The sequence below is a fragment of the Geotrypetes seraphini genome, chromosome 3, assembly GCF_902459505.1.
Source record: "Geotrypetes seraphini chromosome 3, aGeoSer1.1, whole genome shotgun sequence".
NCBI classification, from domain to species: domain Eukaryota; kingdom Metazoa; phylum Chordata; class Amphibia; order Gymnophiona; family Dermophiidae; genus Geotrypetes; species Geotrypetes seraphini.
The window spans coordinates 75,541,374-75,554,624 of record NC_047086.1 but is presented as its reverse complement, the minus strand read 5'-3'; the positions used below and the strand labels follow the sequence as shown (position 1 = coordinate 75,554,624).

General features: G+C 46.9%; 1 protein-coding gene across 2 annotated transcripts in view; it reads right to left on the bottom strand.

Annotated features, from left to right (window-relative positions):
* The window catches only part of CLN8 (CLN8 transmembrane ER and ERGIC protein), a 28,483-nt gene extending 15,814 nt beyond the window's left edge, over positions 1-12,669 (bottom strand). Inside the window, exons 1-2 of one of the 2 annotated variants that reach the window (XM_033938223.1) lie at positions 12,510-12,669; positions 3,067-3,713 (exon numbers count right to left, since the gene is read on the bottom strand). In XM_033938223.1, the coding sequence (XP_033794114.1) occupies positions 3,067-3,570 (504 nt within the window). In that variant the 5' untranslated portion in view covers positions 3,571-3,713; positions 12,510-12,669. The other variant, XM_033938224.1, reaches the window with a different exon arrangement.
* Between the last annotated feature and the right edge of the window lie 582 nt (positions 12,670-13,251).

The following is a 13,251-nucleotide window of genomic DNA, read 5'->3' as shown; positions in this document are numbered from 1 at the left end:
TGTTAGTTCTAGAAGCGTAGCACGGGTTTAGCATGCGTTAAAATCCTGCGTAAAAGGAGCCCATCGTTTTGACCGAGGGAGATAAACTTTGGATTTTGCAAGTCCAACATTATTTAAGGGCCCGGGGGACTGACTAGAGAAACAGAAAATGCTGGAATACTTGAGAGAGTATTTGGGATTTTTTTTCAGAAAACCTAGAAAGGGGTGATTAGGTGCTCTACAATTTTTTTTAAGATTGGGATTTTGTTAAGTATAACTCTATGAGGAAATTGGAGCTGAACTTAGGGGAGGAACTAACTAAATCCCAATGGATGTGAGTGTTCACTATCAGTAAAAAGATCTTACTGGGAATATTAGTTCAGTAAAATATCTGCATAGATATGGTGGAGGAGGTGTGGGGGTCTCTTAGGCATATTCTGTGGGTTTGTCCAAAGATAAAGGACTTTTGGACACAGGTGACAGATGTTTTACATAACAAAAGGGGAGTTACCTTATATCTCAAAGTCTGTCTATTCGGGAAGGTGGTGGGAAAACAGGGAGAATTGGGCTCAGAGGATGGGACTTTCTGCCGCTCACTGTGACCCACTGGAAGTGTGAGGGTGCTCCTGATATTTCGCTTGTAAACAGACTGGGCATTTTGGGTACTACACAGATCCTGACTGAAAAAAAGACTATTTATGCTACGAAGTTGTGAGAGAAGAATGGTGTAGTATTCGGTTCATGTTGGAAATGTGAACTTGGCAAGATTTTGGGACTCTTATGTACAGGCTTTGCTTTGGGGGTGGGGGTACATAGATATAACTATGGCTGGTCTGAAAAGCTTACAGGCCACTAATCATTGATAGCAGGGGTGGGAGGGGGGTTTGTCAGGATGGGCAGGTTTTGGGTAGACCGAGGAGAACTCAGACTCCATTTATTCACCCCCCCCAAATCAAAAGCACACATCGCAAGAGATTATACGATGGAATTCTAGCAACTCAGGCAGCGAAACTGAACCACCATCTCACCCACATCCTGTTAACATCACCGGATTACAAAACCCTCCAAAGGGAAATAAAGACCCTGCTTTTTGGGAACTTTGTCAAGACAAGTTAATACTGTACTTAAGTTTCCCATGTTTCTGAATAAGTCAGTCTTGTATTCAGTACCTAATCCTGTAATGTTCCTGGAAATATCCAGCATGCCTCTTTTGTAATCCGCCTAGAACTGCGAGGTTAAGGCGGAATAAAAGTCACTAATGTAATGCAATACCTGTTTTGTGTGACTATAGTTTATATTTGATGAAAACTAATTTTTTAAATTAAAAAAAACAAAGAACTCCAGGCAGAATTCTGAGCTTTTCTTCAGAGTCCACAGTCAAATATTCTACCTCCCTCGCCACTGCATACTAATGCTGCCCAATCAGGCTTTTTTTTTTTTTTTCTCAAACGTCCTGGTGGGTTTATTTTGTAGTCTTTCCTCTCACCCCATCACTCTTTGCCCTCTCCAATCCCACGCTGGTGTTGTGGTATAAACAAAAAATAATTTTCCACTCACTGTTATGTCCTAACTCACACTAACACCAGCTTGGCTTACAACGAGCCCCAGTTTATAGCAAGAATGTTAATTCCCCACAGTTCTGCATGTACACTCAGATCATCTTCTCAAAATCTATTGGCTGTACCTTCTCTAAAAATAATAGGTACACGAAGATCTGATATGTTCTCTGTAATTGGTCCTCAATGGTGGTACTCTCTGCCACAACACATCAAAAATGAAAAAGATATCCCTTCTTAAAAAAAATCCTTAAAAACACACCTTTTTAAAGATGCTTTTAACATTTAAAACTCTTTTGACTTTTATGATACTTTTAATCTTTTAACTACCCTGCTTCCTTTTGGTTTTCCCTTACTTGTTTTTCCTGATATAACAGATGTAACTTTTTACCCCCCTTCCCTCCCAACTAAAGTTTGTCCTGTCTTCATTTTAAATGTTTATGAATTGTGTATTTTTATAATCTTACCCTATTTTATAATTGTGTACATCGCTTTGTAAACAGATTTAGCGATTCATCAAATATTAATAAACCTTGAACCTTGAATACACTAATCTAATCTAAATTTTGGATTTATGTATCATGTCATCTCCCCAAAAGGAGCTCGACTCGGTTCACATAAAAATCGATAATCGAAGTGAAAGTAGTTGGATTAGAGAGAAAATGCACATTTCAAATCTGAAATATTGTAATCACAAAATAGAAAATAAAATGGGTTTTTTTCTACCTTCCACTGCCATATTCAGCATTTGTTTCTTTCCCATTAACATCTCTTTTTCTCCCCCTTCCTTGTGTCCTAGGTCAAACCTTTCTATTCCCTTCCATGCAGCATCTCTCCTTTCCTCCCCTCCATTATCATGTGCAACATTTCTTTCTCTTTCCCCATGCACCATCTCTTTCTCTGTCCTCCATTCTTTGTTGAACATGTCTCCCTCTCTTTTCTCCCCCATATGAAGGATTTCTCCCTCACATCCCTTTCTATCTTTTTGTTTCATCGCTCTCTTCCTCTCCTCTTTCTTCCATGTGCATCATCTTTCCTCCCCTCTCCTCCCCCTAAGCATCAGCTTTCCTCCTCTTCCACTCATCCCCCTGTGGAACAGCTCCCCACCGATCCTCCTACCATGAGACCTGACATACCTCCGAGGACTCCTAAAGCAGCAGCAGCGGCAGCACTCTGAACGGGCTGCTTTGTGGCCTGCCCCACTAGAGCTTCACTCTGCTGCATCACTGATGACATCATAAGTGACATGACAAAGGGAAGGCCCTGGCGGGGCAGGCCACAAAGCAGCCCGTTCAGAGTGCTGCCTCTGCTGTTGTTTTAGGAGGCCTGTGAGGTATGTCAGATCTCACCGGGGTGGTGTGGCTGGGTGGTGTTGGTCATTGAATAAGTGAGTCGATTTTCTTGGACAACAAATCGATTCGAATCAATTCACCGAAGTGAATCAGTGAATCGATTCGAATCAGCAAAATGGGCAGCACTACTGCACACTTCTAGCCAAAGAGGGAGATTTTGTTAAATTTCAGATCCTTACCTTTAAGAGCATCCAAGAGATACAGGTGAAAGGGGTGCTAAGCTCTAGCATCATAGTTACTATTGGCATATAATGACCAATCGTACTGTAAACCAATGCTCCAAAACAGCCAATGAAGGCAAAAAAATGATGAATTGCTAAGATGAGGTCACATGTCCAGAAAACCACGTTGGACACATGCAGAGCTAAATTTTCAAAAAGGAAGAAGCCACATACTATCAGCATGTTAAACCAAGACCAGTCCTGCTGGCCGAGGATCCTGTCGGCATTCAGGGCAGGGTCTATTAAGGCCCACAAGCCGGCCATGATGCTCTGAATTCCAAAAACCGCACGAGTACTAGCCAGGCTCCAAAATACTTTTTCCTTAGCTGACAAAGAACGATAGGTAGCAAAGAAATGACAAGACACCCAGTGAGATGCCACAAATAATCCCAGATAAAAGACAAAGCCAGCAGTTATGAGCTTCAAACGGACTTCCCAAGAGAAGTAATCCATAGCAAGCATGTTTCCTCCAGGTGCACGGTCACCAGCAGATAATTATCTTCTATCAATTAAGCTATGGTGCTTTGTTATTTCCAAGCACTAATGTCTCTGGCTTCACTGCATCTGCTTTACTGCAAGGAAAGGATGACACGGTGCCTCTCCATCTAAAAAACAGAAGACAACAAATTACTATTGCACAAGACACCTCAATATTGAGCGCATCATGCAAAAACATTTGGTTTCACAAAGCAGAACTGAAACTGATTCAAGCTGTAAGTTCAACTCAAGAGCACACAAATAAGTGTGAACTAAAAAAACAGTGTGAAAGACGTGCAACAGAGCCATTCATAGTCCTGGAATGGAGCAGTTGCTCCGTGGATAAGGTAAATCCTTTGGTCCAGGGTTCTGGGAAAATGCTGAACTAACTTTGATAAGGAGGGGGCAGGGTGGAAACAGAAAACTGCTCTTTAGAGGCACAGGAGGTCTCGCTTAAATTCCCTCTACTCTGCAGTCCGACAAACCAGAATCTTTGGTTTCTGCTGAAAACGGCCACTCGGTTTCAGTAAAACTGAAGCTGAAAAAATGGAACTGCCCCCTAGAAGCACAAAGCTCCGACACCATGTTAAAAAAAAACTGTGGTGGGAGCGATTTTTCTTTACTAGTGATGTTCTGAACAATATCATGCAAGTTATATGCATGCTATTTGTGCAGAGAATTGCCGGTAAAAGGGCGGAGGAACTATGAGCTAGATTCACTAAGCAAACCGATCGTGTACCGATCCGTTTGCAACCCATTTACGACCCGATTCACTAACTGCTGTCCTGATCATCCTCCAATCCGCGCATGCAAATGTAGGGAGGCGATTCACTAAAAAAAACCTGCAACGACTGGGCTGGCCGATCAACAAACAAGCGACTGCTGGGGTCCAGTCGTTCACGTTATTTCCGACTGCATCTCCTGCTCTCTGCCTGGATTCTCCTGTTTCTCTGCCCCCGACTCTCCTGCTCTCTGCCCCGAGCGCAGCCCTGCTTCTGCCCCGGCCTTCCCCTGCAGCGCGAGCCCTTGGTTTTAACCCGTGGGTTTAAAGCGGGTTAAAACCACTCACTAAAAAGTTAAAAGTAAAGTTTAAAAAAAAAAAAAAAAAAAAAAGGTCGCTGCTCTTCAACACATGCACAGTCCATGTGAATCAGCCCCCTGGACACAGATCGGATCGCTCATGGATCGGATCTGATCCATGCACTTAGTGAATCAGGTCTATGCCTGGCACTTGCTCAGAAGAGCAATCACTAGGCACATCTCCTCCCTCCTGTCAAGCTGCTCTCCCTGCCCCAATCAACTGAGCCGCAGGATACACTGAAGCCGCCGATAGCTTCAAGTCTTCCCCCGCCACTCAGCTGTTCAGGGCAAGAAAAAGAGATCTTTTTTTTTTTTATGGGCACACATATGGCTCCGATTGGCCCGGATGCCTAAAGCTCCTCCTATGGGGCATCTGGGCCAATCAAAGCCTTAGACCCCTTCCTGGTGCAGAGGTGGGCCAGCTGGCCGCAGGGAGTAGGCAGCCCTCCGGTCAGCCAAATAATTCAAGGTATGGGGGAGAGGGGTTGGAGGCGGGGGGGGGGGGAGGGGGCTATTATGTGGCAGCTGGAAAGAATGGGTCTCTCTCCCACTGCTGCGGCGGGTCACTTGGCAGCGGGAGAGAATGGGCATCTCTCCCACTACTGGAGGGGGGGGGGCGTCGCTTGGCGGGGAGGTCACTTGATGGTGGGAGAGAGTTGGCATCTCTCCCACTGCTGAGGGGGTTCGCTGCTGCAGGGGGGGTGTTGTTTGTGGTTGGAGAGAGTGGGTATCTCTCCCATTGCAGGGGGAGGGGTGTGGTTGTGTTTTTGGTGGGAGGGGTTAGTTTCACGTTTATTCTGTGCATGTGCCCATCGCTATCACCAGCGATGGGCACATGCAAATTTAGCAAGTCTTCGCTACTCTCCGCCAAACTTATTTGCATGAGCATTTTGGGAAGAATGACTCACTCGGATTTTTAAATTTACTACCAGAATGGTTGCAATAGCAGCCCGTCGGTTTTTTAAGAATCTAGGCCTTAGTTTTTGGAACATCCTGTTCCATCAGGCATGCTGATCTTAAGAGATTCCCAGGCTGCACTCCTAATAGTGATTAAAGAATATGCCAGTTTCAGAATTTAGCCTGAAAATCTGGAGCTTTTTTAATTATGAAGAAAACTGCAAAACCTACCTGAGAATTTAATTCAGTGATATGCTACAAAGACTGATACTGCAAGCTAAATAAAGAGAAAGTAGTTTGAAACTTGCTATATGAAACTGGGTGAAGAAACTAAGGGGTCCTTTTATCAAGCTGCGGTAGGAGTTTAACGCGCATAATACCACGCGTTAAACCGCTTGACGCGCTAGCCACTAACGCCTGCATTGAGCAGGTGTTAGTTTTTTAGCCGGCCGCGGGGGTTAGAGCGTGATGAAATGTCCGACGCGCTAACCCCGCTAGCGCGGCTTGATAAAAGGACCCCCAAGAGCCTGTTTTACAAAGCCGTGCTAGCGGCTACTGCGCAGTAACGGCCCCAAAGCCCAGATTTAAAAGAGCTGTTGCCAAGCGGCTTTGTAAAACAAGCCCTAAGACTTGGTAACTTTTCACAGGCCATATTATGACAAAATTATTGGGATTTATTATTTATTTTATTCTAAAATTTATATACCGCCTAAACCTAGGCGGTTTACAAAAAACCATAATATTAAAACAAGTGCACTAAAATAAAAAGCGTGGGTATACACTACATAAATTGTTGTATCTGATAGGCTAAAAAATTTTGTTTGTTATAAAATGGAACCCAACTGACATTGTTGCCTCGTTTCTCAAGTAAGCATGCACTAAGACTTGGTACCTTTTCTTAGATTGTGACACATTTTATTATTCTTTTCAAACCATGGCTCTAGTCCCTCTAGGTCAAGAATGCACACAGAAACTAAAAAAACACATGCACAGGAGGTGGAAATAATTGTAGTCTACTCAAACTCGCAGCCCTCAGGCCACATGCAGCCTGCCAGGTTCTATTTTAAGGCCCTCGGCATGTTTATCATAATCATAAAAGTTTCCTGATCATATGTCTCTTTAGCTATAAATTACAATATTATTATTAAGACTTAGCCAAAGGGAAAGATTTATAAACTATAACAAGTTTTACCTCATGCAAAATTGTCATTTCTTTAATAAGACATTACCGTATTTTCACGCAAATAACACGCACCCGTATAAAACGCGCACACGAATATAGCGCGCAGAAATCACGATGATTTGCACAAAAACTTTGATATACCGTGCTCACTGGTATACCGCGCATGCTGCCCGACGCTCCTTTCGCCCGCCCTGACTTTCCGTGCGCTGTCCCGACTCTCCGTTCACCCCCCCTGACTTCCGTGCACTGTCCCCCCTTGAAGGTCTGTCCCCATCCTGAAAGCCTGATGCCCCCCCCCGACGTCCGATACATCCCTCCCCCCCCCCCCGAAGGACCGCCGACTCCCCAACAATATCGGGCCAGGAGGGAGCCCAAATCCTCCTGGCCACGGCGACCCCCTAACCCCACCCCGCACTACATTACGGGCAGGAGGGATCCCAGGCCCTCCTGCCCTCGACGCAAACCCCCCTCCCCCCCAAGAACCTCCGACCGCCCCCCAGCCGACCCGCGATCCCCCTGGCGACCCCCACGACCCCCCCACCCCCCTTCCCCGTACCTTTAGTAGTTGGCCGGACAGACGGGAGCCAAACCCGCCTGTCCGGCAGGCAGCCAACGAAGGAATGAGGCCGGATTGGCCCATCCATCCTAAAGCTCCGCCTACTGGTGGGGCCTAAGGCGCGTGGGCCAATCAGAATAGGCCCTGGAGCCTTAGGTCCCACCTGGGGGCGCGGCCTGAGGCACATGGTCGGGTTGGGCCCATGTGCCTCAGGCCGCGCCCCCAGGTGGGACCTAAGGCTCCAGGGCCTATTCTGATTGGCCCACGCGCCTTAGGCCCCACCAGTAGGCGGAGCTTTAGGATGGATGGGCCAATCCGGCCTCATTCCTTCGTTGGCTGCCTGCCGGACAGGCGGGTTTGGCTCCCGTCTGTCCGGCCAACTACTAAAGGTACGGGGGAGGGGGGTGGGGGGGTCGTGGGGGTCGCCAGGGGGATCGCGGGTCGGCTGGGGGGCGGTCGGAGGTTCTTGGGGGGGAGGGGGGTTTGCGTCGAGGGCAGGAGGGCCTGGGATCCCTCCTGCCCGTAATGTAGTGCGGGGTGGGGTTAGGGGGTCGCCGTGGCCAGGAGGGTTTGGGCTCCCTTCTGGCCCAACTACCAAAGGTACGGGGAAGAGGGGTGGGGGGGTCGTGGGGGTCGCCAGGGGGATCGCGGGTCGGCTGGGAGGCGGTCGGAGGTTCTTGGGGGGGGGGGGGGTTTGCGTCGAGGGCAGGAGGGCCTGGGATCCCTCCTGCCCGTAATGTAGTGCGGGGTGGGGTTAGGGGGTCGCCGTGGCCAGGAGGGTTTGGGCTCCCTTCTGGCCCGATATTGTCGGGAAGTCGGCGGTCGTTCGGGGTGGGGGTGCGAGTGGTCCTGCCGGGGGGGGGGGATGTATCGGACGTCGGGGAGTCGGCCGGGCAAGAGGGCTTGGGCTCCCTCTTGCTCCGATCGTGGATGCGGGTGCGGATGGGAGCGCGTGCGAGCGGTCGTTCGGGGTGGGGGTGCGAGCGGTCCTGCTGGGGGGGTGAATCGGGCGTCGGGCGGGGTGGGAACTATGTTTTAAAACTTTGGTATACCGCGCTCACGCATATAACGCGCGAGGGGTATGCGCGGTAGGTAAAAACGCGTATAACGCGCGCGTTATATGCGTGAAAATACGGTAACTATTTTTTTCTGAGGGCCTCCAAGTACCTATAATTCCAAAAGGTGCCCTGCAAAGAGTTTGAGACCACTGGTCTAAGCTATGCTTCATATGTGGTCCCCACTTACAGTACTCCCCCAATATTCGTGGGGTTCCATTCCAGGAACCCCCGCGAATGTCGAAAAACCGTGAATACGGTTTTTAGCAGGGGAGACAGGAAAGGGCAGCCAGAGAGGCAGGAGAGGGCAGCCGGAGCACTGGCTAGTGAAGGAAATCACTCACGGTATGCTCCAACCGCCTCTTCCTGTACTAAAGTCGGGCCTCACCAATCAGGAGCTGCTTTGTCAGATACGGTCTCCAAAACTGAACATAAAACTCCAAGTGGGGCCTCACCATCGACCTATACAGGGGCATCAACACCTTCATTCTTCTACTGGTCATGCCTCTCTCTATACAGCCTAGCATCCTTCTGGCAACAGCCGCCACCTTGTCACACTGTTTCTTTGTCTTTAGATCTTCAGACACTATCACCCCAAGGTCCCTCTCCCCATCCGTGCATATCAGCCTCTCACCTCCCAGCACATACGGCTCCTTCTGATTTCTAATCCCTAAATGTATTATACTCTGCATTTCTTTGCATTGAATTTTAGTTGCCAGATATTAGACTATTCCTCTAACTTTTGCAGATCCTTTTTCATGTTTTCCACTCCCTCCTTGGTATGTACTCTGTTACAAATCTTGGTATCATCCGGAAAAAGACAAACCTTTCCTTCTAACCCTTCGGCAATGTCGCTCACAAACTTATTGAACAGGATCAGCCCCAGCACTGATCCTTGAGGGACTCCACTAGTCACCTTTCCTTCCTCGGAGCGAATTCTATTAACCACCACCCTCTGGCGTCTATCTGTCAACTAGTTTCTAATCAAGTTCACCACTTTGGGTCCTAACTTCAGCCCATCAAGTTTGTTCAAGAGCCTTCTATGAGGAACCGTGTCAAAGGCTTTGCTGATCTCTAAGTAAATTACATTTAGCATATGCCCTTGAGCCAATTCTCTGGTCCCTCAATCAAAAAAATTCAATCAGATTCATTTGGCACAATTTATCTTTAGTAAAATCATGTTGCCTCGGATCCTGCAACCCATTTGATATCTTTTCTTTCAGCAACATTTCCATTATTTTCCAATAATCGAAGTGAGGCTTACCAGCCTGTACTTTCCCGATTCATCTCTGCAACCACTTTTGTGAATAAGGATCACATCTACTCTTCTCCAATCCCCAGGAACCACTCCCGTCTCCAAAGATTTGTTGAACAAGTCTTTAATAGGACCCTCCCTTTAATAGCTCCCTCAATATCCTGGAATGGATCCCGTCTGGTCCCATCACTTTGTCCACCTTCAATTTTTCAAGTTGTTCACAAACACTTTCTTCCGTGAATGGTATCTACTCCATTCTTGTCTGAAACTTTGCCAATCTCAGTCCTTCTCCAGGTTCTTCTTCTGTGAACAAAGAAGCATTTGTTTAGCATGCTTGCTTTTTTGTCGTCACTGTTGTTGGTTCAATGGACTGTGAAAAACTGCAGGCATCTAAATTGCAGATGAAATTTAATGTGGACAAATGCAAAGTGATACACATTGGGAAGAATAATCCAAATCAAAGTTACCGGAGGCTAGGGTTCACTTTGGAGGGTCAGTGCTCAAGAAAAAGTTGTGGGTGTCATCGTGGACAATATGCTGAAACCTTCTGCCCAATGTGCGGCAGCGGCCAAAGAAGCAAACAAGATGCTAGGAATTATTAGAAAATGGATGATAAACAAGACTAAGAATGCTATAATGCCGCTGTATTGCTCAATGGTGCGACCTCATCTGGAGTACTGCCTCCTTAGCTCAAAAAAGATATAGCGGTACTTGAAAAGGTTCAAAGAAAGCGACCAAGATGATAGAGGATGGAACTAGAAGTCTGCACGGGTACAGGGATCACGGGAATCCCACAGGGGTCCCACGGGAATCCCCCTAACCCACGGGACTCCCACGGGGACCCCCTTCTGGCCCACGGGACTCTCATGGGGACCCCCCTCTAGCCAATGGGACTCCCACGGGGATGGAAGGCTTTGGAAGCAGGGTTCGTCCATATAATATAATGGACACATCAGCCTTAGTAAAAGAGGGGGTTTATAAGTTAATTACCTGAATAGAAAACCAAAAAAGGGTTCCACCAAAGAGATTCCACAAGGAAAACAGCAACGCAAACACAAAAGAAACTGTGGAATTGATGATCCTGTCAGAAGTAATTGCTGCTTTTTATGGGGACATGCGGGGATGGAGGTAATTCCTTGCGGGGATGGGTGGGGACGGAGAGGATCCTGACGGGGACGGGTGGGGATGGAGAGGATCCTGTTGGGGACGGGTGGGGACGGAGAGGATCCTGTTGGGGACGGGCAGGGATGGGTGGGATTTCTGTCCCCGCGCAACTCTCTAGATGGAACTCCTCTCATATGAGGAAAGACTAAAGAGGTTAGGGCTCTTCAGCTTGGAAAAGACGGCTGAGGGGAGATATGATTGAAGTCTACAAAATCCTGAGTGGAGTAGAATGGGTACAAGTGGATCAAATTTTTTTTATTGCATCAAGATTTACAAAGACTAGGGGGATACTCGATGAAGTTACAGAGTAATACTTTTAAAACCAATAGGAGGAAATATTTTTCACTCATAGAATAGGTTAAGTTATGGAATGTGTTGCCAGAGGATGTGGTGAGAGCAGTTACTGTAGATGGTTTTAAAAAAGATTTGGACAAGTTCCTGGAGGAAAAAAGTCTATAGTCTGTTGTCGAGACAGACAAGGAGGAAGCCACAGCTTGCCCTGGATTGGTGGCATGGAATGCTGATATTATTTGGGTTTTGGCCAGGTACTTGTGACTTGGATTGGCCTCCGTAAAGACAGAATACTGGGCTAGATGGACCATTGGTCTGACCCGGTAAGGCTATTCTTTTCCTGCTCTAGCACTGGGGTAAAACGCGGACCTCCCTTAGCTGAAGTGTTTCCTGAAATTAATTATTATTAAGACTATCAGCACAAGTCCGTGGGGTCAGAAATCACAACAACTGCAATGGTGGAAAAAGGGTGTAAAACGTGGACCTTGTGGCCATGAAATCATAAACCTAAGTTTTCAAAAATTGAAGGAAGCAAATTTTTAAGGATGTGAAGTTGAGATTCGTGTTTTACCTCTTCTCGGGTTCTACTACAACCATTCCAATCCACTAGAGAATATATAAACATCAATCATATCGTCGTCTCTTTTCCAACATGAAGGGCTCTAACCTGTTTAACCTTTTTTTCACATGGAACGTATTCCTTTTATATCAATTTTGTTACCCTTCTCTGAATATTTTTCATCTCTTTTATAAAAGGAGGCAAGCAGAGCTGCACACAATACTCAGGATGCTGTCACACCAAGGACCTATACCAGACTTATTAAATCCTTTTTAAAAACTTTTGGAATTATGGGCAGTCACAATAAACTGGGTTGAAAATTTCATTGTTTATTTAATTCATTTTCTATCTCATTGTCCCCAAAGAGTTCAGAACGTTTACAGGTTAAACATACATAATTTCAGTACAAGTTACACGTTTTTATCCTAACTTGGTCTAATGTTAATATACAGTACATAATATACAGTTTACTGGTTTCAATTTGCCATAGTTATCCTTACAGTACAACCTTTATCCTAATTTCACACTATCAGGCCAACATTTTTTTTAATGGTGATTCCTATCTTTAAACCCAGCATCTTGTACCTTTAGTTGGGGTTATCGTTTCCATTTAAAATGCCATTTCGAATCACTCTCTCGCCTCATCCTTTTTGCATCGCAGTCCTCTGATCTCCTCTGGCTCCACGCTCCGTCTTCTACCCTCCACCCATCTATCTCGACCTACATTTCTGATCCTTCCGGAATCGGCTGAGCTGTCAGGGAGGGCCCTGGCCCGAACAACTTTCCCACCAATCTCCGCTGCGCTTTCCCCACAGCCAGATCAACAACTCAGTGAACGGCTTTCCAACAAATTAAACTCCTTTGCGTTTTGTTTCTTTTTTTACCTTGCCGCCGTTGGCAGAGCCAGGACTCCCCTCCTTTCTACCTCCGCTCCCCTCCTCGCTTCTGTCTCGCTTTCTGCATTCAGCTCCTGTGAGTAGCAGAGAAGAGAAGCCTGAAGTATCCTACCGCGCATGCGCACCCTCTGGGGCCCGTGCGAACGAGCTGCGGCGTGTGGCTTTCTAGTGTGACGTATGCGACCTTTGGGTGCTCTGCTCTGGCTGGTCGGGAGGGACAGGGATGGTGGGAAAATCTGGCTCGGTGCATTTAGTAGAGAAGGCTGGGGTGAACGGGGGAAAAAAAAGTCCGGGATCTCCCATTTTTCTATATGTGTAGCCTCGGTAAGATGGAGGAGGTTTGTGCAAGGTAAAGGTGGGGGCAAGGCAATGTTGGTGCCGGATCCGGGCAGGCGTGTGATGGCATTGCACGCTCTCTGCTTGCTCTCTTTTTCGAGCACGGGGTTTGGGGAGGGAAGGTGATGTTATTATCTGTAGCTGGGGCTTTGATATTATTCTAGTACAAGTAAATGAATGTGCCTTTTTTCCTAATGCTTATTTCTAGTGTTAAACCTTAGGGCAGTGATTCCCAACCCTGTCCTGGAGGAACACCAGGCCAATCGGGTTTTCAGGCTAGCCCTAATGAATATGCATGAGAGAGATTTGCATATGATGGAAGTGATAGGCATGCAAATTTGCTTCATGCATATTCATTAGGGCTAGCCTGAAAACCCAATTGGCCTGGTGTTCC